At 44.0% G+C, this 26753-nt stretch overlaps 1 protein-coding gene across 1 annotated transcript in view; it reads right to left on the bottom strand.

The window, feature by feature from the left end:
- Positions 1 to 10493: 10493 nt before the first annotated feature.
- VPS4B (vacuolar protein sorting 4 homolog B) overlaps positions 10494 to 26753 on the bottom strand; it is a 35964-nt gene continuing 19704 nt past the window's right edge. Inside the window, exons 3-11 of the mRNA XM_088471734.1 lie at positions 25576 to 25732; positions 22690 to 22754; positions 21120 to 21239; positions 20288 to 20444; positions 19886 to 20034; positions 19524 to 19605; positions 13719 to 13938; positions 12904 to 13044; positions 10494 to 11940 (exon numbers count right to left, since the gene is read on the bottom strand). Of these exons, the coding sequence (XP_088327860.1) occupies positions 11839 to 11940; positions 12904 to 13044; positions 13719 to 13938; positions 19524 to 19605; positions 19886 to 20034; positions 20288 to 20444; positions 21120 to 21239; positions 22690 to 22754; positions 25576 to 25732 (1193 nt within the window). The 3' untranslated portion in view covers positions 10494 to 11838. The remainder of the gene's footprint in view (positions 11941 to 12903; positions 13045 to 13718; positions 13939 to 19523; positions 19606 to 19885; positions 20035 to 20287; positions 20445 to 21119; positions 21240 to 22689; positions 22755 to 25575; positions 25733 to 26753) is intronic.

Here is a 26753-nt window from a genome sequence, read left to right as displayed (position 1 = left end):
TTTTCAAAGTAGCGTCCTTCACATTCATTCAATTCATTTTTTTTGCAGCGTTTCAACGATTCAAAGACGTGCAGTAGACTGTTCTGTGACATCACTTTTATTGTTGTAGCTGTGGCATTTTTCACTTCATCATCTGTCGAGAACTTCTTTCCGTGCAGTTGCTTTCTCAGGATTGGGAATGGCCAGAAATCACAGGGCACTAAGTCCAGGCTATATGGAGGGTGTTCCAGAGCTGTCAATGCAACAGCAGCAATATGTCATCAGGCATGGTCTTGGAGCAAAAACCACTGTTTCCTCAGCAAATTGTGGTCTTTTCTTCCTCATGGCTCCACACAAATGGGTTTAGATGACATTTGCATAGTAGTCACCATTGTCTGTCCATGGGGAACTCAGTGCTGTAGAATCATACCGTGCGCATCAAAGAACAGCAGAAGCATGACTTTGCTCAAAATATTCTGTATGATTCCTTTGGCATGTAGAGACGAAATCCAAGTTTCTATACACTGGACTGTTTGGATTCAAGATCATAATGACGAGTCCACGATTCGTCACATGTCACAATTGATGTCAGGAAATCGGGTATCCTCTCCGACATTCGCAATGCATTTTCAGTTGCTTTGTCACAATATGCTGAACCAGTTCGAACGAGATGCCAAGTGAAGCCGAAAGTTTGCATTAAGTTAACCTATCACTTTGTAACATCTCCGCACCTTTGGCAATATTTACATCTGTAACCGCGGTGAATGATCTCCCAGAACGCGCTGCATCAGTCACTCGTGTATTACCCTCTTTGAAGTGCTTCAACCATTGAAATACAGCAGCATTGCTCATGGTTTCTCCACCGTAAGCTTTCCATAACATTTCATGAGATTAATTTCCACTTTTTCCAATTTTAACACAAAATTCAGTCACACATCTCTGACAATCTCACAGACATGTCTTCCTTATCTGCCATGACAAAACATATGAAGATCTTCCATTTGCCGTGACCAAACAAAGAAGACTATGGAAGTCCAACCGCAGGTAGACACATCGATGCATGAGCTTCTGAATAAGCAGCATAGCGTTTCCACGTGCTACCTATGGTACAGAAAAACAGATGCAGTCTCATTACTTTTCAATCAGCCCTCATGAAACATTTATTTTCCAGGTGTAAAGTTTGCTCCACATAGTTGGGAGCAAATCCAACTGCTATGAATCTGTAGCTACATCTGGACTATTGTTTGAGCAATCAAAGAAAGCAATTGTGTGTGTGTGAGGGCATTAAAGCCATATTATCAATGATTAAGTAAAACAATCCTAGATCATGCTTCATTTCACATATATCACGTTTTATAATGCAGGCTGAACCCTAGGGAAATTCAACAATGGTTGGAACATGTATCCTAGTCATTACTGAAACCTGGATTTCACCCTCTTGACACTTCTCCTTCAGCTCTCCCCTTTGGGGGCCTCACCTTCTCCCACACCACCTGGCCGGGGGGTTGCTTGGTGTTGGGGTAATTTTTATCCCCCGGTTATTCATACACTCAAAACCAACCCTTACATTCTCAACATTTGCGATTCATGCTATATGCCTTTTCCAACCAGTACACCTTTGAGTAACTGCAATTTATCGTCGCCCTGGCCCTCCCTCCAAATTCCTTGGCAACTTTCCGTCCATTATCCTAGGTGATTAATATTCCAATTGATACACCCACAGAATCCTCTGCCTCTAAACTCCTTTCCCTCACATCTTCATTTGGTCTCACCCAATGGACCTCCTCACCCTCCCATGTGGGCACTCACTTGATCTGGTCTTCACTCACCGTTGTGATAGCAAGAGATATGGTAAGAACTTACCTTTGTTATCTCTGTTTCTACGAAGTCCACAGGGTTGACCTTGGGGTATAGCTGGATCTGGATCCACGGGCACCACGCAGTTAAAGCTTTTCTGCTCCCAGGATGCACTTGGGTCCATCCTCCTCTATACCCCGCCCCCGAGCCACAGCACCTCAGTTGGTAAGCAGCCAAGGCCGGAGGAGGAGACTAAACAGAGAGAAGGAAGACTGGAACACACAAGAATCCATACTCACAGAAATGGGAGACGGAAAACCGGTGACCAGCCACACAGCCCATATGAAGCCAGGTGCGTCAGGGCGGGCGCCCTGTGGACCCTATGGACTTCGTAGAAACAGAGATAACAAAGATAAGTTCTTACCATATCTCTTGTTTTCTACTTCAGGGTCCACAGGGTTGACCTTGGGGATGTCCCAAAGCAGTTCAACTAAGGGCGGGGACGCTCCTGTGCTGAAAGGAGTACCCGGCGCCCGAAGGATGCATCCTGAGAGGCGAAGGTGTCAAACGCATAGAACCTCAAAAATGTTTGAAATGAAGACCAAGTGGCCGCCTTACACAGCTGAACAGCGGAGGCGCCATGTCTAGCAGCCCAAGAGAGACCCACAGAACGAGTGGAATGAGCCTTAACAGAGGCTGGCACAGGTAAACCCTCCTGTGCATAAGCCTCACAAATAACTGAACGAAGACAACGGGCTAACATCTGCTTGTTGGCAGGCCAACCCCTCCTGTGAAAACCGAAGAGGACAAACAAAGAATCCGACTTCCTAACCGAAGCAGTCCGGTCCACGTGGATTCTAAGTGCCCGGACTACATCTAAGGAAGCCTCACTAGCGGAAAGATCAGGTGACTGAAAAGCTGGCACGACAAGCTCCTGATTAATGTGGAACTTGGAAACCACTTTGGGCAAAAACTCAGGACGAGTGCGGAGCACCGCTCTGTCCTGGTGAAAAATCAGAAAAGGGGGGCGACAGGAAAGTGCCCCCAACTGACACCCTCCTGGCAGAAGCAATTGCCAGGAGAAAAAAGGTCTTGAACGTCAGCCACTTGAGCTCCACCGACTCAAGAGGCTCAAACCAAGGACCCTGCAGGACCCGCAGAACCACCGCCAAGTCCCAAGGAGCCACAAAGGGAGGCTGGATCCTGAGAACACCTTGGAAAAAGGTGTGAACACCCAGCAGTATTGCAATCCGGCGTTGAAACCACACGGACAAGGCGGACACATGAACCTTCAGAGATGCAAGGCATAAGCCGAGGTCCAATCCTGATTGAAGAAATTCCAAGATCCTAGAAACTCGGAAAACCTGAGGATCATAATGTCTGGACTCACACCACTGAAAGTAAGTGTGCCACACCCTGTGATAAATCCGTGCAGAAGCAGGCTTGCGTGCCCTGAGCATGGTACCAATAACCGAACTGGAGAAGCCCCGAGACCTCAAGATGGCTGTCTCAAGAGCCACGCCGTCAAAGACAGCCGACCCAGATCCGGGTAAAGGCAGGGCCCTTGAGACAACAGGTCCCGATGCTGAGGAAGAAGGTACGGAGCGTCGATGGAGAGACACCTCAGATCGGAGTACCAAGGACGTCTGGGCCATGCCGGAGCCACCAGCACGAGCATGCCGCCGTCCTGCTTGAACTTCCGCAGAACCCGAGGAAGTAAGGATATCAGAGGAAACAGATACGCCAGGTGAAACGTCCATTTCACCGACAGCGCGTCTACCAGACTGGCGCCTGCGTCTCTTGTCCTTGACCCGTAAATGGGCAACTTGTGATTGTGACGGGAGGCCATCAAGTCTAGCTCCGGCAGCCCCCACCTGTACACGAGTAGCTGAAACACCTCTGGGTGAAGCGACCATTCCCCGGGATGCACGTCGTGACGGCTGAGGAAGTCCGCCTCCCAATTAAGGACTCCGGGAATGAAGACTGCCGAGATCGCTGGAATGTGACACTCCGCCCAAGCAAGGATGCGAGACACCTCTGACATCGCTGCCCGACTGCGAGTTCCTCCTTGGTGGTCGGACTGCACCTGAACCGCCCTTCCGTGAAGAGCGGGACCGGATGACTGCAGGGCCCGGTATACTGCCCGCAGTTCCAGAATGTTGATGGGAAGAAGAGCTTCTTCCGCAGACCAACGACCCTGAAGTGTCACTGCCCCCCAACCCCGAAGACTGGCATCTGTCGTGAGCAGGACCCAGTCCAGGATCCAAAAGGGTCGCCCCTCGACCAGATGAGCTGTTTGAAGCCACCAAGCCAAAGACTGCCGAACCTCCGGGGACAACACCAGCAACTGAGAGCGGATCCGGTGAGGTAACCCGTTCCATTCCGATAGAATCAGCCCCTGCAGGGGCCGGGAATGGAACTGGGCAAATTCCACCATGTCGAATGTTGACACCATGGAACCCAGAACTCTCATAGCCGAATGGACCGACAGGCGGCAACTGCTCAGACAACTGCAGGGAGGAGACCTTCTCCGGGGTCAGGAAGATCCTTTGCTGACGAGAATCCAGCAGGGCTCCCAAATGAACCTTCCGCTGAGATGGAATCAGGGAGGACTTTTTCCAATTTATCAGCCACCCGTGCGCTTGCAGGCAAGCGATCATCAGGTGGAGATGTTGAAGCAGTACCTCCGGGGAGCTCGCCAGCAACAGGTCGTCCAGATACGGCAGCAGCCGTACATTCTGGTTCCGAAGATGTGCGGCCATGACCGCCATAATCTTCGGGAACACCCTCGGTGCCGCGGAGAGACCAAAGGGTAGCGCCCGGAACTGATAATGGTGTTGAAGGATAGCGAACCTCAGATACCGCTGGTGCGAAGGTGCGATCGGAACATGAAGGTAGGCGTCCTGGATATCCAGGGACACCATGTAATCCCCCGGTTCCATCGCCAGAATGATGGAACGTAACGTTTCCATCCTGAACTTGGGAACTCTGAGGAATCTGTTCAGAGACTTCAAGTTGAGGATAGGGCGATGAGAACCATTGGGTTTCCGCACCAGAAACAGAGAAGAATAGTACCCCGTCCCTCGTTGTAATTGAGGAATGGGAACAATGACCCCTGCTGTCAGCAAGGACTCTATAGCTTCCTGAATCTGTAAGGACTTGATCGTATCCTGAGAAGGACTCGTGCAGAAAAACTGGTGGGGCGGTCTGTGCCGAAAAGACAGGGCGTACCCCTGGGCGGACCACTTCTCGAACCCAGGCATCCGTGGTGGTATTGTGCCAGCACTGGGCAAATAGAAGAAGTCGGCCTCCCACTCTGGGGTCCCCCAGAGGGAGGCCCGTCCCATCAGGCAGACGGTTTATCTTCCTGCTTGGAAGAAGGGCGCCTGGCACTCCAGGCCTGTTTCTTGGGCTTAGAAGTGGCCTTGGTCGTCGACTGCCTCAGGAAGGACTGACCTTTGGCCTTGCCCTGAACCCGAAAGGACCGAAAAGCAGAGCTCCGAACCTTGGCAGGTGCAGAAGCCGAAGGGAGGAAGGCTGATTTAGATTTAGCCAGAGTGTCCACAATTTTGTCCAAGTTTGGACCAAAAAGCAACTCCCGATTAAAAGGTAAGGCCTCCAGCCCCTTTTTGGAGTCAGCGTCAGCTCTCCAAGACCTCAGCCACAAGGACCGACGCGCCGACACAGCTGCAGCCGACACCCGAGAGGTCAGCAGGCTTGCATCTAACGATGCTTCCCCAATGTAGGAAGCCGCATCCCTCATTTGACCTATCAACGCTCTCTGGATCTCCAGAGCATCTTCCGGAAAGGTATCCTCCAAAGCATTGGCCCAGCTCTCGATGGCCTTAGCCACCCAAGAGATGGCCATGGACGGACGGGCAACCGCCCCCGAGAGAGAGTAGATAGACTTCAAACAAGTCTCCACCTTCCTGTCTGTGGGATCTTTCAGGGAGGAGATTGACGGCAAAGGCAGCGTAGCGCTTTTAATTAAGCGGGTAACGTGGGAATCCACTGCGGGAGGAGTTTCCCACTTCCTGCAATGAGCCTCCGGAAACTGATAGTTCGAAGCCAACCGCTTCTGCGGTTGGAACCTCTTGCTGGGCAACTGCCAGGCCCCTGCCATATGATCCGTCAACTGATCGGACAGGGGAAAACCAGTCGAAGCTACTTTGGCCTTTTTAAAATTTGGGTACTTTGACCTGGGGGCCGGCACATCCTCCTCAATGTGAAGGATGGCCCGCACAGCCCTAACCAATGCCGGCACATTAATGGAAGACTTAGCCTCCACCTCCTGGGCCCCGGCATCCGAGTCAGAGTCTTCACGGATCTCCCCGTCATCCGAAGACGTGTTCGTGAACTGAGCCGCCAGTGAAGCCGGAACGGAACGCTTGGATGCCCGAGGGGGCAAATCACTGTGCAACATAGATTGAAAAGCCGATGACGAAGCCGCCAGGCTCTGAACAGAGCTGGAGAGGACGTCCACCCAAGGCGGGGGTACTGCCTGAGGATAGCCCTGAAAAGGTACCATCGACTGCTGCGGCACCGTGGGGGATAGCACGTAGACCGGCAAACCCGCATAAGGACCCACAGTCTGAGACCCGGGAGGAGACTGTACCAGACGCGTCACACCCGGGGAACGGGGGGATGGTAGGCTGGGGCAACACCCTAGAATGGGCCGCAGTCGGGGCCACAAGTCGGTCCGCGATCGACGCCAGCACTTGTGTAAACATCGCCCACGGAGGATCCTGCGCCTCCGGGGGTTTAGAAGGTCCAGGTACCAACTGGCACCGCCCACACAGACCGTCCTGAGGCAAATCCGCCCCGTCGACTCCTGCCAAACAGCGTCGGCAGGAAACCAGCACAGGAGACACGGAAAGGGATAGGTAAAACGCTGACTGTAAGTAGAAAAAGCACAGACAGCAGCACTAGCAATAGTCACATACCATGCAGAGAAGTATACTCACTGCACCTTCAGCTACAATCAACCTCCCAGATTCAGTGTCTGGGAGGGCTATAGCGCTGTGAACACTGTCCTGATCAGGGGAGAGGTACGCAGGGGGACCGGTCCACTGGAAGCCTGCCTGGGAGCTCTGCGTTGCTGCCTAGGAAGATGGCCGCCGGAGAGCTCTGAGGAGTGGCCGAGAGAGCACAGCCCAGCGACGCCAGCACGCTTGAGAGAAGGCGCGCTGGGCTGAGGGGAGGAGCCGCTCAAGCAGGGAAGGCTGCCTCCCCTGCTAGTATGGAACCCCAGGGACGCCGTTCCCTGCCGGCCGTACACCCTGGTGGTCCAGCGGACACGCGGGGTAATCCACAGAGGGGGGAGCCCGCCGCCGCTACTAGCGCCGCCGGTCTGTCCCCAGAAACCGGCGGCATAAAGACTGCATAACTTCCCCCGCGCGCAGCACTGCACGCGGCTTACCTGGCCCCTTGAGTCCGGCAGCAGTCTGTGGGAGGTCCCGGAGCCACGCTAGCACTGACTCCGGGGTCCCGCTGCGATCCCCGGATCAGTACCGGCGTCGCAGCGCCAGCGGGGCTTGTTGGAGCGGCAGCATGGACGTCCAGATGGACAGTCTTATGCTGCCGCTCTGAAGATAGTAAAAAAATTAAATAATAAAATCTTTTTAAAAAAAAAATTAAAACAAAGCTTAGGGGCTGCTTATGCAGCCCCACTGCTCCAGGGTGACCAGACTCCGGCCGGGCACCAGCTAAAACTGAGGTGCTGTGGCTCGGGGTATAGAGGACGGCGGACCCAAGTGCATCCTGGGAGCAGAAAAGCTTTAACTGCGTGATGCCCGAGGATCCAGATCCAGCTATACCCCAAGGTCAACCCTGTGGACCCCCTATGGACCCTGAAGTAGAAATTTCCAATTCCCCTTCTCTGACCATCCTCTCTCCTGCTCTGGACAAGCCACTTCCCTATACAATGCCTCCCTTACTGCTGCTCTTGACTGTTGGTCCAGCGATCACTACTCTCCCCCCCCCCCCCCTCTGCAGATACACCCCTCGACCCTGGTATTCCAAATGCACCGGACACCTGCTGCGCAACAGTGGAGAAAATCACGCTCTACAACAGCCTTCTTTCACTGGCTCCCTTTACCCTTCAGAGCCCAATTCAAGGTTCTTAAACTCACTTACAAAGCCCTCACCCATTCCTCTCCAATTTACATATCTGACCTCACTCCCTTCACACTCCCATCCACCCTCTACGCTCAACAAATGCACGTCGCCCCTCCTGCCAAGTGATTACTTCCTTCCACTGCCGCCTCCAAGATTTTGCCCGTGCTTCTCCTTACCTCTGGAACGTTCTCCCTGTTCTTCATGAGACTCTCCACAAATCTTCAAACGGGCTCTCAAGTCCCAGTACTTCATTAAAGCCTTTCAGCACTCATCCTGTCTGGTACTTGCTCCTTTCTCCCTGTCTAACCCATCTGTGTCACATCTGTTTGTCTCCATGACTTCCTCCATTTCAAATTTATGCTTTCCCTCGCTAAACAATCATTTCAAAAACCTAATCTCCTCCCAGTGTCTCTTCGCCACTTTCAACTGCCTCCTCTACCCACCCCCTCCTCGCTTTGTCCTCGACTCTGCCACCCATTTTACATCCAAAATTTACACCATACATCAGGACACCATATTGCACCAGACCCTCAGCACTCCTCCCCCCCCATTATCTGACCACCCCTCTGCATCCATCTTACCAACTCTGACATCCTTCTCCCCTGTATCTGTAGGGGAAGTTCTGGCCCTCATCTGATCTTCCATTCCACCTCCCCCTTAACGCCTGCTCTGCTACCTTTCTCCATCTTGCCCACCTCAATCACTCCCTCTCATCTGGCACTGTCCCTTCTGCATTCAAACATGCCCTTGTCTCCATTGTTACAAAAAAAAAAAACCTACCCTTGATCCTAACTCTAAGTACCAACCCATCTCTCTCCTCCCATTCATCTCCAAACTCCTTAAACATATTGTTTACAACCGCCTTGCTTCCGTTCTTTCCTCCCACTCTCTCCTTGACCCTTTTCAGTCTGGATTCCATTCTTTATCCACTGAAACTGCCCTAACTTAAGTCAGCAATGACCTTCTTGCTGCCAAATCTAGGTGCCACTACTCTACTCATTCTTCTTGACCTCTCTGCTGTTGATACTGTGGACCACACTCTCCTGCAAATGCTTCAACTCCCTTGGTCTACACGACACTGCCCTCTCACACCTCTGATCGTTCCTTCCATGTTCTCTCATGACTCTTCCCCGTCACTTCCACTTACAGATGTGCCCCAAGATTCTGTTTTTGGACCTCTCCAATACTCCCCTCTGTATGTCCTCTCTAGGTGAACTCATCAGCTCACTTTACCTGCAATATTATCTCTATGCTTATACTCAGATCTACTCCCCCCCCCCTCTCCTCAAACATATCTCCAACTGTCACTCTGCTATCTCTTCCTGGATGTCTCAGCACTTTCGTAAACTTAATATGTCCAAGACTAAGCATCTCCCCACCCTCCCGCATAACCTCACTTCCCACAATTTCATTATCAATTGACTGCACAACTATCCTCTAGCACCAAAAAGTCTTGTAGTTATCCTAGACTCTTCCCTCTACTTCAATCCATACATTCAGCACCTCACAGTCCTGTCATTTGCATCTCAAAAATATTTCCAAGATCAGACCCTCTCACCCAGTATGCTACTAGATTGGATTACTGTAACCTCTTCAAAACTGGCCTACCTGTCTCCCACCTCTCTCCAATCTGTCCTCAATGCTGCTGCTCAGCTCACCTTACTCTCCAAACGTTCTACATCTTTCTCCCCTCTCCTACAAGGCCTACACTGGCTCCCTTTCCCTTACAGAGCCAAATTCAAGATTTTTAAACTCCCTTACAAAACCCTCACCCATTCCGCTCCCATTTACATCTGACTTCCTCTCGCTTCACACTCCCATCCACCATCTTCACTCAACAAAAGCATGTTGCCTCTCCTGCCAACTGGTTACTTCCTACACTCCCGCCTCCAAGATTTTGCCCATGCTGCTCCCTGCCTCTGGAACGCTCTCCCTCCTCTTCATCAGACTCTCCACAAATCTTCAAACAGGCTCTCAAGACCCACACCATCACCAGCAAATCCTTCCAGCACTCATCCTAACCCGCTGCTACTTGTTCTTTCCTCCCAGTCTACCCCATCTGTGTCACATCTGTTTGTCTGCTCCATCCCTTTAGAATGTAAGCTCTAGCGAGCATGGCCCTCTACCCTCTTGTGCACCTAACATGGTTGCTTACGCCCCCTTGCTTATTTGAGTGTCATATGCAATAATGTATATAAACCTTGTCCTGCATTGTATTGTACTGCAAGTCACTTGTTCATTTATTTGTCTATGTACTTTGTAAGGCACTGCAGAATACTTGTGGAACCATATAAAGGCTGATAATACCGGTGGGGGAGTAACATCTCACATTCTTAGAATATATTATTGCAATTTTTGGTTTGCAAGGTGTCAGTGGTCCACAACTCTGGACAGTGGCAAAAAACATTAGACAATGTTAAACTAAATAAATGCTTACATAAAACCAAAGAGTAGGGAAGAGCCTTGCTCATAACAGAGCTTACAGTCTTAACGGAAAAATGGCACTAATGAGACAGGAGTAGCAAGTGTGGCACAAAGTGGAAATTAAAAAAAAAAAAAAGTTTTTTTTACAAAATGGGAAAAAAAAGCAACACTTCACATAGTGAATAAAAGTTTATTGGAGGGAACAGAATATTCAGAAGTTCTATGATTGCATGTATACAGTACATAAAACTATGAAGACATGACCAAACAAAAACATACCATTGTCATGAGTGTCCAAAGAATAACTGTAAAAATAAAGAAACTCCCATTGTGAACTTGCTTGGAGAACTTATCATTGCTGAATGCAAATGTAATGCAGCAGTACATAAAGTATAAAAATAAGAGAAACAAGTCTATGGAAAGAATTGCATTATGGAACCCAAATAGTTTTTACCTTTTTACTTACAAGGCACAAAATCATATCGGAAATGACATGCGTGGTAAATTAAAGTCTGTCACACTGCAGTATTCATAAATATACATTATGCCTTTTGTCATAGGAAAATATTCAAACAAGGCACCAGTAAACTATAGATCTTACTCTCTAAGTTTCATAAAGATGCAAAGTAATCAATGTGACATGGATTGCCAACGTTCCTAGTTTTGCATTTTTTTTTACTTTAAGATACTTAAATGACATGCCTCTATTGCACTCCATTTAATCCCACTAATATTTTGGCATGTGTTTAACAAAAGTATGTTCTTGGAAATGTAAAAATATACATATATACACACACACACATAATATAGTTGAGCAAGTAGTTGAGAGCTGCATTATTCCCAACACACAACTTAAAAAACAAAACAAAAAAACACAAGGAAAGAAGCACAATGTATATACATCCATATGATATAGAATATGTCTTTAGGAGAATAAATCTAAAAATTCTTTACATGCGTACATTCTCTGCACTAGAAGGATAATATATCAACATTTTTAGTTTTCAATAAAAATGACATTTAACCAAATGCTACTTAAACATAGGATTGATTGCACCATTAACTTTTTTCTGACAAGTGTTTCCTGGCACTTTCTTGGTCACTTACATTCAAATGTTTATGAGTGCCAATCATTTGCTTCTCCAGCTAAATTTTCAAAAATCGATGTAAAGTACTGCGAGTCCCATTATAAATAATACAACGCTGGGCTACAATGGAATGCTAAGACTTTGAATAACAGTCCCAATTGTGTCCTGATTACATATGTTAGCACTATTGCCTGGATACTGTTTTCAATAGAAACCTTAGAACAGATACTTGGACATGAACAAGAACCCAGTGAATATTTGATAGAAAGTATAATTTCCATGTGACTTGTATGATCAGTTTTAATGGCAATTATTTTTTGGTATGCCATGTATAATGTAGCAAGAATACCTAAGAAAGGGAAAAGGCTATTGAAGGCAACTTTGAATTGTGTTTTTTTTTTTCCTTTGTTTCTTTGTTTTTTTTGGGGGGGGATTATCCTTCCTGCCCAAAGTCGTCTGTAAATTTCGTTAATTTTTCCAGGTCCTGCTCGTTTACGGTAGGCTTGGTATGAGATAATGACCTCAGCATATCGGACTGAAAAGGTAAATCAATAAAATTATTAGCATGCATTTTGATCAATATCTACAATATTCACAATGCAATTTCTTAACAAATACAGACAAGCATTACATGGCCATGCAGCTTTTTACTGGCATTCACAGATCAGCCAAGGTGACCTGCAAATTCCTATTGCACAACTGCATTCTAGAAAGTGACAGAAGCCAGATCTATCTGAAACCATATACGGTCTAAAACATTCCTGTATGTGATTCTAAGGTCCTTGAATTAAAGTAGGTCTACAGACAGAATGTACATAGCAGATTAGAGATTCACTATTGAGAAAACTTTTACATGCATTTAATTGTGAACAGGAAAGGCAACAGGTTTAAAACTGTTACTAGCAGCTTTAACATCTCAAAACAACTTTCAGGCCTGTGAGCCAAATTACAATAACACCTTTATTACTGTTTTTTTGTTTTTAATTAAATAGCTTTTAATACTTACTTCTTAAAATATTTAGCTGGCATCTAGCTTTTTAGGAGACGTTTTAATGGACATTGTTATTAAATTGTGAGGGATTGAAGATTAAAATGTCACCTAGCATAGTAACAGATAGCAGCAAAAAAATAAATTTATAGGGGGGAATCAATTAGCTGTGGTAATTTACAGTTAGCCTGAATGGCAGCCCGCAGGCTGCACTTAACAGGGATTTTTTTTTCCGGTTCTAAGCACACCTGAAAAGAAATCCCAATTAAAAGGAGCGCGTTAACGGGTGACGCAACCCTGTTAACATGCAAGTTCCAGGTGTGTTAACTGACGCAACAAGTTAATTTAACGGGCGTTAAAGAAGGGCACGGGTGAAAAAAAGAGCTGGAATTAAATAGCCTGAGGAGTTAACGCTACCACTTTTTTTCACCCCCGTTAAATTAACAAGGCTAATTGAATTCAGCCCAAAGTCTTTAGAAGAAAGAAAAAAACATAATAGCTATTACTAACCATGCAGATGACTGGCTCCAATAATTTATCCCCAGGAACATCCACCCATGTCATTTCGATGGCATTTGGATCTCCAGGAGAACATGGAGTAAGAAGATCATCGTGTATTACATTTGGATTGAGAGGGGATTTCCCTCGTACCTACGTATAATAGGAGGAAGAAAGGGGGGGGGGACGGGGGACAGAAAATGTAGATGTATTAACAGGGTTTACTTATTTGTAATATACACAATTTATGCATTTCACAATATGGACAAGTAATTCTGGTCTTAAGCTGGGCATACACGGCCAGATAAAATGTCTGTCAGACCGACAGACATTTTATCTGGCAGCCTGCCAGCCGCAGATGTCGCCGGCTTACACTGTGAGATTTCTCTCACAGTGTATCAGCCCAACATCCGCGCTCCACCCCCAGGGAAGGAGACATTTCCCTGTTCCTTCTGTAGGAAGGAACACAGGAAATGTCTGTCTGTCGGCCGCGGCTGGGCATACACTGCCCGATGTGGCCGACAGTTTAACAGGAAATATCGCATCGGACGGGCATGCTGGACAATCCAGCATGCCCGACCGAGCAATATTTAACCCTAAGTCGGCCCCCAACAAGCTACAATTATCGGGGCGATCCGCCTGATATCGGCGGATCGCCCCAATAATTGTAGCGTGCATGGCCAGAATAAGATTTACCCCACAAAAACCTCAAACCAGTTTCAATCGCTATCTTACCCTCAATACAACATTTTAACTGATCTGAAGCACTAGAAGAAGATGCAAACCATATAATCCCTACTGATAGACCATTAAAATAATGAACATACCCTTTTAAAGTGAGTGGAAGATTGAACTTTTCTCACTGGTTGCATTAAGGCATCTCGTACAATAATGCTGATGTCCGCACCAGAATAACCATTTGTTCTTTTTCCAAGTTCACGATAGTCAGCATCTGTAAGGCTGTGTGGGGTCGTTCCAAGATGGAGTTTAAACATATCAGTTCGGGCATGTTCTTCTGGTAGAGGGATATAAATTCTCTTCTCAAATCTGTACAAAGAATACTTAAAATTACACCCATGCTATCATTATCAGATATATAGTGAGCTGCCTATTCATGGTTTTACTTGAGCAATGAAGAGACAATAAACCTCTGAAAACAGGTTAGGTAGGTCCAGAAATTACGCCAAAATGTCCACATCGTTTTATAAGGAGTGTTTTTATATATGCTGAAAAACTTTCAAATATATTGCTGTATGGAAATCTTAGCCCAACATATTTGAGTAAAAGTTCTTTCTTCTGGGAATGTGTTGATAAGTGTGGGCACGATACAACTCAATGCGATGTTGAATTGCCTCGGGACGGAGCTCCCAAAGCTAATCAAATCAACAAGATTTCTTCTAGCACCCTCCTGGGATGCGAGGAAAAATCCAACAAAAGTGCCAGACACGCGACTGTTTGCCAGCTTAGCGAGGCGCTAACAGTCGAGCGCCTGGCACTTTAGTCGGAGACTGCCAGTTCTCATGACTAAACACCCAGGTTAAATCGCGAGAATGGGCATTCTCCGACTTAACAACTCACTGAATTGAATAGCTCCGGGAGCTCCTTCCCGGGGCTATTCAACATCGCACTGAATTGAATTGCGGCCTATGAGTATACAAATAAATAAGGGTCAACGTTTTACAAACTAGTAGATTAAGTTGAAAATTAGAGTTCTGGTATAACATACCACAGTTAACTCTTTCTTCGAGGTCCATAGGGTCCACAGGACCTACCTTGGAGTATGTAGTTGGAGTGATCCATTGCACCAAACCGCTTAGAAGCTCCCAGCATGCACAGGTCCTCCTCCCTATATACCACACTCCCAGGTATTCAGTTTGTAAACAAGCCTAACGGCAAGAGACGGAAACTGGAGAAGGAAGTACAATGTACACAAGAAACACTCAAAATACGAAGAGGGATTCAGTGATACAAAAAAGAAAGGAACAGATCCCAACTGAGGCCAGGTGCGTCAAGGAGGGTGCCCTGTGGACCTCGAAGAAAAAGTTAACTGAGGTATGTTATACCATAACGCTAATTTTCTACTTCAGGGTCCACAGGATCTACCTTGGGGACGCCCTAAAGCAGTTCTCTTAAGGGTGGGGACGCTCCTAAGCAGAGAGGAGAATCCGCCGCCCAAAGAATGCATACTGGGAGGCAACAGTATCAAATGCATAGAATTTGATAAAGATATGGACAGAAGACCAAGTGGCTGCCTTGCACAGCTGTTCAGCCGAGGCGCCATGTCTAACCGCCAACGATGGTCCCACAGACAGAGTAGAATGTGCTGTCACCTTGTTCGGGACAGGGAGACCAGCCTGTGTATAGACCGGAGAAATAGTCATACGCAACCAGCAAGCCAAAGTCTGTTTGTTAGCTGCCAACCTAGTTTGTGCAACCCATATAACACAAAGAGCGCATCCGATTTTCTGATGGCACTGGTACGATCCACATATATACGTAGGGCACAAACCAACTCCAGGGAAGCTTCACCCTTAGAAAGGTCTGAAGACTGAAAGGCCGGGACTACAATTTCTTCATTAATATGAAAACGGGATACCACTTTTGGAAGGTAACCCGCTCTAGTACGGAGGACAGCTCTATTTTGATGAAACAACAGTGCTGCCAAATCAGAAACTCTACGAGCTGAGGAAATAGCGAGAAGAAAAAAAAAAAAAGTGTCTTTGCTGTCAACCATCTAAAGTCCACCTTATCCAAGGGCTCAAAAGGAGAAGCTTGCTGTGCCCTGAGAACCAAAAGATAAATTCCACGGTGCCACCTGAGGGACAAATTGAGGTTGCAGACGGAGAATCCCGTGCAAAAATGTTTTAACATATAGCAAAAAATGAATGCCAAATCCTGTAATAGATGGGGGCTGAAGCAGGCTTCCTTGCCCTCAGCATCATCTGGATCACAGAAATAGAGAAACCTTTGGCTTTTAAGAAGAAAGACTCAAGAGCCATGCCGTCAAAGCCAGTCGAGGTAAATCCGGATATAGGCAGAGACCCTGTACTAGCAAATCCGGTCATAGAGGCAGTGGAAGTGGACTGTCTATGGAAAGACATGTCAGATCAGTGAACCAATGTCTCCTGGGCCAGGCAGGAGCTATTAGTATTATCCTGACGCCTTCCTGCTTGAACTTTCTGACGACCTTTGGAAGGAGGGATATTGGAGGAATTAGGTATGCCAACCTGAATTCTCATCTCACCGCCAGGGCATCCACGAAGGCGGCTGAGAGGTCCCTTGTTCTGGACCTGGGGACCTCGTGGTTGTGACGCGACGCCATGAGGTCTATGTCTGGTAATCCCCTCTTGTCCACCAGGAGTTGAAAGACGTCCGGATGAAGAGCCCAATCTCCGCGTGTATGTCCTGACGACTTAGGAAGTCCGCTTCCCAGTTGAGTACTCCTGGGATGAATATTGCAGAGATTGCTGGAAGATGGCATTCTGCCAACTGCAGAATGTTTGCCACTTCCCTCATGGCTGCCAGACCTCGTGTGCCTCCTTGATGATTGATATAGGCCACTGCAGTAGCGTTGTCGGACTGAATGTGGACAGGTCTGCCCTGAAGTAGGTCCTGCGCCAGAATGAGTGCTCTGTGCACTGCACGAAGCTTCAAAACATTTATCTGTAGTGGACTTTCCTGATTGGTCAACTCTCCCTGAAAGGTGTGAAGACCTGTCACCGCTCCCCATCCTCGCAGACTTGCATCCGTGGTGAGGGACCCATAACGGGCGACCCTTGTCTAGACGAGTCGTCTGCAGCCTCCAAGCAAGGGAGAGCCAAACCACTGGTGAGATGTGGATTACCTGAGACTTTATGAGATGATACCGACCATCCCAACGAGACAGAATCCACAGGGACCTGAGTGGAACTGGGCATAAGCCACCATGTCAACTGTGGACACCATGGAGCCCAGCACATGCATTGCCAAGTGAACTGACACTTCCTGCCTGCAAAGTAGACTCTGCACACGAGATTGAAGTGCTGCAATTTTGTCCTCTGGTAGAAGAATCCTCTGTCCTAGAGAGTCCAGCAGCATCCCAACAGTGCACCATTTGCTGAGTTGGAGAAAGAGAAGACTTTTTCTAATTGATTATCCAGCAGTGCTCTTCTAGTCACACAATGGTCATCTGGCAAGGACATTGTAACATCTCCTGAGAAAGTGCTAATATCATGAGGTCATCCAAATATGGCATTATCATGACTTCTTGTCATCTGAGATGAGCTTTCATGACTGCCATTATCTTGGCAAATTGATAATGTTGCTGATCTACCGCCATTCTCAGAAATCCTTAGCGAGATCGGGCAATAGGAACATGCAGAAAAGCTTCCTGTATCTCCAGGGGGGATCATGAAATCTCCAGGCTCCATTGCCTGTATAATTGACCGTAGGGTTTCCATATGGAATTTGGGCACATGGATTAATCGGTTGAGAGATTTCAGATTCAGGATAGGGCGACGTGACCCATTTGGTTTCTGAATCAGAAACAAATTTAAATAATAACCCCCTTCCCTGTTGCGTCATAGGAACGGGGATTATGACTCCCAACCTCAACAGGTCCCCAATAGCCTCCCAGAAAGCAAACGTTCTGACCGGGTCTAACGGAAGGGTTGTACTAACAAACCTGAGGATGCCTCAGGAACGGGATGGCGTAACCATGAGAGACCACCTCTCGAACCCAGGCATCCATAATCGTCTGGCACCAGGCATGAGAAAACTGTAGAACTCGGCCTCCCACCCTGAGACCCCCCCCAGGGGGAGGCCCGCCCCATCAGGCAGTTGGCTTATCATCCGGCTTCGAAGCAGGACGTCTGGTTGACCAGGATTTCCTGGTGTGCGTTTTCATGTGGGAATTATCTCGTCTAGAGGAAGACTGTCCCTTTGCCCTACCCTGTGGGCCCGCTGGTCTATTCGCCTGCACCACCTGCCGAGGGGCTTTAGACGGCAGTATACTCTGACTACAGTGAGCAGAAGAATCAAACCAACAGAGATTCATGGGGGACATATACATAGAAGGATGCAAATGCTGTAGGTACCCCCCCATAGCAGGAGACAATATTGTGGCAGGAGCATGCAACACTGCGTCTCTGTCCACCAAATGCAACAACACCTGAGACCAAGAGGCCACCCAGGGTGGTTCTTGTGCTGGTGCAGGTTTACAAGATAGAAAAGGTGGCTGTTTAAAACAGACACTACACAAACACATCTTACACAAAATCCTGCTCAGACAGGCCTGCAAAACAGGACTTACATGATTTCAGCTCAGGAAGATCATCCTTCTCTCCTTTACCTTTAGACATAGCAATGTGTAACAGGTATCAAGGTACAGTATAAATGCAATGTGACTTTAAATGAAAAACCCCACACATATCATCCTTCTCACCTTCACCTTTAGACATGACAAATGTATAAATGGTATAAGGTGTACAGTATAAATGCAATGTAACCCTTTATCAATGAAACCCCCCACACCGTTCAGAGGGATGAGGAGAAACACAGTGATGGATATAGCTGACAGTTTTGAAAACAAAAAGGCAGTATAAATACAGCAACTACCATCAAAGTCACATACAATGCATAAATATAAGCAAATGCTAATGCAAATGGACTATGAATCAACTGACCAGCTCCCTCAGTTGGTGCATCTGTTTAAAACGGTGCACCTGGATACTTGCCGCGCACAAAAAAAAAAAAAAAAAAAAAAAACACAACTGAATGCCTGTGGCTGGGGGCGGGGTATATAGGGAGGGCGACCTGTGCATGCTGGGAGCTTTAAAGCTGTAAGCTGTTTGGTGCAATGGATCACTCCAACTACATACCCCAAGGTAGATCCTGTGGACCCTGAAAAAGAAAACTGTGTATAAATAAAGCTTTTCTGATTATCATTTTATTAAATATTCTGAATTTAGAAGGGAAATCCGCATCAGTAAATATAATCTGTGTTTTCTAGCAACTTTCCATAGAAAACAAAGCAGTTTGCATGTTTGTTTCTTCCATTGTGTCAGCATACATATTAACGGGATGTAGTTAATAGACCAGCAGACTACAAGCCACTGGTCTATATCCAGACAACGAAAGGCCGACTTAAAAGTAGGCGTCAAAATACAGACGCCAGACCGATCAAGATAAGCTCTGAATCTTTTAAATGTATATTTTAATAAACCTACGGTTATTAACTGCAATTATTTAAACACGCTTTACAACAATGTTGAAATTAATTTTGGATTAGCCCTAATAAGAGACTTACTGGACCAAATCACAGATATCTATTAATATAATGATATTGGTGCTAATTGCTTAATTCCAGACTACTATTACATGGTTAGAAGTACGTACGAGATTTTTTTTGCCTTTCTTTATTAATATGTATAAATAAACAATAGTCCTATAATATCTGGTTGATTGCGGTCTATTGAAGTTTTATTCAACAGCACGTTCTGTTTATCTTAAAGTGCTCTTTGCAAATTGTTCTCCCTTTTTTGAGAACTGCTGCAGGTGAATAAGCTATATAATTATTCAATTGGATGGTGCTTTTATCCACCGCCGGGAATATTCAATCTTTGTAACAATAGAAAACCATAAATGTAACATACCGCCTCCGTATTGCAGAATCCAATACCCATGGTATATTTGTCGCCCCAAGAACTAAAATGCCGTCATTGTCAACTCCAACACCTACAGATTAATTGAAAAAATGTGTTACAATAGACCAGGGGTTCCCAACCACGGTCCTCAAGGCACATTAACAGTCCAGGTTTTAAGGATAACCATACTTCAGCACAGGTGACAATTAGTACCTCAGTTATTTTGATTTAACCATCTGTGCTCAACCATGGATATCACTAAAACCAGGACTGTTAGTGTGCCTTGAGGATCGAAGTTGGGAATCACTGTGACAGACATTGGACTGCCTAGCAACCTAGACAAAAAAAAAAATGATTAAGTCACATCTTGCCTTGCATCTGTACCAAGAACTCAGTTTTAATTCTGCGACCAGCTTCACTTTCATTTTCACTTCTTGAGCCACACAGTGAATCGACCTCATCAATGAAGATGATTGAAGGCTTGTGTTCTCTGGCCAGCTGAAATAAAGTTTTCACCAACCTGCAATACAATATTGGTGCCTCAATACTCTTCCCATTCATGCAGACATAAGCATTTATCATAGATCTCAAAGATCTTAGCATTAAAACCATTTCAATGCACACATTACACTACTTAACAACATCAATAAACAGTGATAGCAAACATATAAATGTACACATTTAAAATCACAAAAAACAAGTTTTAAAATAAAAAATATATATATTATAATCATCTAAAACAAGAATTGATACTTAAAACCTGTTGTACTCACTTTTCACTTTCTCCCAACCATTTTGATACAAGATCTGAGGAAGATATTGAGAAAAATGTGGAATTGTTTGCTTCAGTAGCCACTGCTTTGGCTAAGTAGGACTTCCCGGTTCCTGGAGGTCCAAACAGCAGGATCCCTCGCCAGGGAGTTCTCTTGCCTGTGAGAGGAAAAAAAAAAGATAATGGTCATATGTTGAAAACATTTATTATATATTAAATAAGAGGAATTTGTCCCTTTTTTTTCCTTCTACTTACAGTCCCTATTTGGTGCAAATAAGAGGGATGATGACTTGGCTCTTCACTAATAGTGTTTTGCCACAGTGGAACTTTAGCATTTGTTGTCCACAATTCCTACCTTAGGAAACATTAATGCCTATTGCAGAAGGGAGTAATTGACTGTAAATGGGATTTTATGTTCAGTGGATACCACTAGAAGCTGCAAAAACATTTAGATGGAAATTGAATGTAATACATCGCTTCACAAAAGCATAAAATTGTATGGGAAAACTAGGCCCATAAAAATGAAATGTATATTCCTCAATCACTATATGAAATGCCTGATTAAAGTTTCATGCTGCTCTATGTACAAATAATAAAAAAAATTAATTAGAGACACTAAAGTTAATAAACCCCCTGCCCTACAGCATTTTAACTTCCTCCATGGAGTACAAGGTGTATATAAGGCCCAGGCTAATTCTGGTGCACGTTAAGTGAATCAGTCTGGACTGATTAAAAAGGAGAGGGATATATTTTTTCTTTCAAAATATGGTATTAGAAAAGCCTGTTATTAAATTCAAAGACCAACAAAAGAGAACGGTATCATACAATTTTACCTGTAAACAGATGAGGAAATTTTATTGGTAATATCACAGCTTCTTTCAGGGCCTCTTTGGCCCCTTCCAGTCCTGCAACATCATTCCACTTGACATCTGGTTTTTCCATAACTATGGCTCCTATTTAAGGCACGGAGTGAAAAGGGCAGACATTACTCAACTGCTTTATATGTTTAAAGAAACTTTTCATATTAAAATTATGATTAAAATGGAATTTCATACCGAAAAATAGAACTTAATTTGAACAACTTTTATATCTTTTAATTCTCAGCTAAATTGGATTTTGTGGCTTATGACAATCCTCAAACTCAAATAAATAGGTGCAAACAAACTGAATCAAACAAACAATTTATTCACCCACATGTAGAATATAAACCTATTTAACCACTTAAATTTGTTTTCCAAAAACAGCTCAGAAATTGTCGGTTGTTTTTATGACTGAATTAGGTCAAGAGCATCTTTTTAAAACGTATCCAATACAATTTTAGAAACTTTTTTTTTTAAACACCGTATACCATAAAAATTGCAATTTTTATGGTATATTGTAATAAATAAAATGATAATAATAACTGATGGGTTCAACCATCAATAGAAACCAGCTGTTTGAGGCCACAGCCACCTCTAAAATTCTTGCAAGTTTTTCTTTTAGTCAGGTTGTCAACTTTTTTTTGTCCTCCGCACCACTTGTAATTGTTGTTCTTCTCCCTATATTCATGTTGCCACTGCCATTTGCCCTCTCCACACATTATTGTTCTCCTCTACTTCAACCACATAACTGTTACTGACAGATTTGTCCTCTTCTACCACTATGTTACTACCTTTTTGCCCACCTCTACGAGAAAAAATAAATAAATAAATAATAAATCTGGCAATCGGTACATCCCAGATTTCTCCACAATAGCTCATATTAAGCACATTCTAACAGTTTCTGACAGCTGACTAGTTTAAACAGCTGGATTCTTTATACTAAACTAAATAAGGCTGGGTACACACCTAAAGATTTTCTGTCCAACCATCCAACTAGTTGATTGGTTGGAATGAAAATCTGGTAACATATGGGAGTAAATGATGATTAGCAATTTGCTCCTAAATGCTGGAAAACAGATAAAAAATGGTCATTAGACAAGTTTGTTAAATGTTTGATATAAACAATTTGTTGAAACAGTTTTTGTCCATTTTCCAGCATTTGTGAGCAAATTACTGATTGTCATTTGCTTTCATACCTTACCAGATTTTCATTCCAACCAACTAGTTGGATGGTTGGACAGAAAACCTTTACCTGTGTACCCAGCTTTAGACTCAAATGCTTACCTTTCATTAATCTGCTGCTGGCTGCCACATTAGATAGGAGGTGATACTCTAACAAAGAATGACAGCTTGTCAGTGGGCATTTTATGGATTGGTGGACTTATGCCAGGCCTGCAATGACCAATCTTATCTTTTCAACTTATTTTGAAACCCTTTAGGGCACTCTCCTACGGATGTGGTAAGCACTTCAGCTGTCTTTGCAGTGATGTTAGACTGAACAATGTATTTGTCCTTCATTATTCAGATTTCAAAGATAAGTTACCTTGGAGCTGGCTCTGCATTTTCTTTTTTTCTGGGTCACCAGACTCTCCTTCATCACTATCATTCCTAAATAATTGTAAATAAAGAAATAATATAAAGTGAGCTAGTGAAATAGCTTTATTAAAGCAGACTTGCCATATACACTGAGAAAATAGTCTGAGCATAATCTGAGAAAATAGTAATACAAAAATGAAACAATTATATACAGGAAGCATATATATGTAACCTCATTTTAAACTGTACAGAGACAAAAGAAAGAAAGTAAATAAATGTCACAATGAAAGATAAAGCAGTGTTTTCCATTACTCCCTAAACTCAGTAAAATTATTCTTGGAAAGATAAATATTTTGATAAAACATTTAACTAGTTTGAGCTTTTGTTTGTGGGTTGGCGCCATAAAGGGAGGTCTTGCTTAGCCACTTGTAAGAGTTTTTGTGGTACAAGTTATGAGTGCTAGAAGAAAAAGTACCTCAATAAAGCTAAGACAGGCATTCTATGACACCGCTTACAAATGACTATAGTAACACTTGGGGCAAGACATCGAACACATGTATGGTTAACATTCTGTCTGAATTCTTGATGGTCATTTCTTGTCACCTCTACCGGGTATTGGACCCGACATTTAAAAAATCAAACTCTGGAGAGCTCAAAAGCAGCGCAAAAAGGTCTTCAATTAACTTTTTTGGCATGCCTACTACCGTTATTTGGGAGAATGTGAAACTCCTCCACTTTAGGGGGAGGGCTGAGAGATTGCACGGACATGCTTAAGCTGGTTGGGGTAAGAAAAAAAAATTAAATGGCAATATCCTCACAGCTGTTCAAAATGGCAGGCAATCATTTTTGGCTGAGAGTATAGTATTATAGTAATCGGTTTTATCACAATGAATTAGTGGCATCATCTGGTTCCAAACTACAGAAGCCCGGGAGATGTCAGCACCTGAGGCCATCAAGAATGGAGAACCAGAAACACTACTAAATAATTCCAGTTTATAATTCCAAGTGTGAGAAGTGACAGGAGCTTGGACCTGTTAGCATTTACCTACTGAAACTACCAGCCAAGAATTCAGGCTGTTATGTGGGTAAGAGAGATCCTGCCCACTGCTATAAAGATGTACCTAATTAAACAACCATTTAGTGTATTATTTATTCGGGATTCGCTCTTCAGGGGCCATTGAAAAAGGATAGACATATTTAAAAGCCTTGAAATACAAACTCCTAATGGTAAACAAGCAAATTACTCTCAGGGGGACCAGGCCAATTTCTTTTTATTTATAATGACAGTGTACATTGAGGGGATAATAAAATTGTAAACAAAATATCCAGTGACTTCAGATTAAAAAAAAAAAGGCAAAGATCGCTTTGACCAATTAATTTTACAATCTACGAGGGCTGGTGAACATATGGTAAAGTAGTAAGTAGAATAACAATTTATTTAGAAACAAAATAAGCCCAAATGATTCAGGTGACAGCAAGTATTAGGTGATTTTAAATCAAGGATTGCTGTTGTTGTAAGATAGATGCAGCAAAGCCATAATCAGCTGCAAGTTCCTGCTCTGCTCCAGTCATGTTCCGCAGGTATAACAAAATAAAAATTAGGAAAAGCATTTTCATTGTAGTAACTTCTGCATAACTGACTGGAATCGGGCATGCTATCTATGCGCTTAAAGAAAGATGTTCAAGTAGAGGCAACTGCATTCTCAAACTTCAAGTTGGTCTTTCACTTTGGCCATGTTCAGGAAAGCATCTCTTTCACTAGAATTCATTATTTTCATAACAAAAGGTACATGGTGGACCTCCTGGAGGCAGTGGCTTCAGGGACACATGATCGCTTCTGTCACTAGCAAGCTGGCTTCCCAGCCAAAGTGCAAATTAGTCATCCTTCCAGAGCTTATGCTCATGCTTGGGAGGCCCACCACTGGCATAACAGGCAACTGTGTTGAAGATGGTTCTTTGGGTCTTCAGTATGCTTTTGCAGTAGGTTTCCCTAATCGTTTCACCTTCGAGGTTAACTTTTTGCAGGCAATGTTTTAATAGTGAGACATTCACCATAACTACTTAAACTTTAATAGCCAAATTTGTGTGTTGCTACGTCATATGATAAGTACTTAGCACCCCTATGAACAATGTGTGTTAACTTTCACAAAAGTTTAATTTTTAAGTTTCGAAAGAACTGCAACACTAGCAAAAGGAGTGGAACCAAAGAGGGTGAAAAGATTGCTAAACCCAGTGCCAGAGGTAGATATATATTAATATATATATATATATATATATATATATATATATATATATATTTTCAATTATTTTTTTTATTAATTATACATATATGTTTTTTTTAAAAACACACACACATATATATATATATATATATATATATATATATATATATTATATACATACATACCTACATACACATACAATGCTTTTCTATAGCTCCACCCACAGTTCCTGAACCAATTTCTCCCGAGAAATAACCTTGGCTAAACCCAGATCACAAATTAGGAGATGTTCAAGTGGTAGGAGAACAGAGAAACTGCACTGCTCATGCAGTTGAATTGGGGACCAATAAAGGACATACCTAATTTACAAAGTTCCATTTTCATTATTCCTACATATATGTGTCAGGTAGAAGTAGTGGTTGTCAAGATTTAATTGATATCATATGTAGAAGCGATAACAGAAAAATTAAGAAAAAATTCTTGAAACAGATAAAAAAAAAAAAAAAAAAAAAAAAGGCAAAAGAAAAACACAAAAAAAGGCTACTAAATCAACGTACATGGATAAATAGGATTTGCAACATACTTATAATCTGCAAAGTAGCAGGACTTTTGAGATGTAAAAATTAATGCCTAGTCATGACATCACTGTAACTTCTTTTTGAAACACACACCCTTTGTCTTCAGCAGGTCGAGGCCCTCCTTCTTTTACTGGTTTTGGAGGGACAGCTTCTTTTTTCTTCAGGTAAGCCTTCAGCTGTTCTGCTCGGTCAAGGTATTCAATGCACTTTGATCTGATGCTCTGCTTTGCCTTATCACCTTGTGTGTCATCTAAGAATGAGAACATGTTCTGCTGTATAAGTCACTCATGAGTAAACACCAAAACATAAATATATGAAATAATCTATGCAGAGACAAATCTAACTTTTGAGAGTACAAGTTAGACATTTCAATTATATTACAAGACATTAATTTTCAATGCAAATAAAACGCATATCTATTAATTGTATGTTGATAAAAGACAGGGCATGAACACATGCATCATGTACAAATAGGATGGAGAGGTAATGGCAACAAAACATTTTTTCCAAAAAAAAGAGCCAGCAATTTCATAAATAAAAATGTACAAGCAGCTCAGTGCATAGGGCAGTGATTAAGAAATATATGTGCATGCTAAATTAGCAGATTATACCGAACAAGGAGCATCATATAATTACTGTAAATTATATAATACATACATACATACACACACACACACAATCAGCCAGCCATGCGCTTTAAGCATTAAAATTTCAATTAGACGCGATGTGAATCAATTGTTCACCCAGTGTCTGGCAGTTAGTCAGGAGATGCTGGTTAGCGCGCGCCTTAAGCCAGGTGTTTATGCACATTTTAACCAGCATTTTCTGAGTAAAGTGTCAGCCGCAATGTTCGTGCGGCACGAAGCTGAAAGACAGCATTGTGACCGGCACTTTAGTTAGATTTCTGCTCGCACCCTCAGGAGGGTGCGAGAAGAGATCGTTTAGTCAGGCTAACAGCATGGTCAATTGAAAAGCTCCGGGAACCCCTTCCGCGCCTAACTGAATTGCCAGCAATGACTGAAGTTTTTCAGGACAGTATATGCAGTCATGTGATCTGTGAACAAGGAACTTGTAAAAAAGCTCAAAAAAAAAAAAAGGGCCTAAATTGATAGAAGAAATCAAGAGCCATGCAGGAAAACTTAGTGTAGTGTACTGTTGCAAAATATGGACTGAAGTTTTATGTTAACATAACACTATGCAACACTGCCACTTTACACAAGACTTAGCTCCAATCACAGAATGCTCATAGGGCAGATTTATGTCTAACATGA

This window comes from Taudactylus pleione, unplaced genomic scaffold, assembly GCF_031769625.1.
Source record: "Taudactylus pleione unplaced genomic scaffold, aTauple2 ptg000116l, whole genome shotgun sequence".
NCBI lineage: Eukaryota > Metazoa > Chordata > Amphibia > Anura > Myobatrachidae > Taudactylus > Taudactylus pleione.
This window is presented reverse-complemented; position numbering and strand designations above follow the sequence as displayed.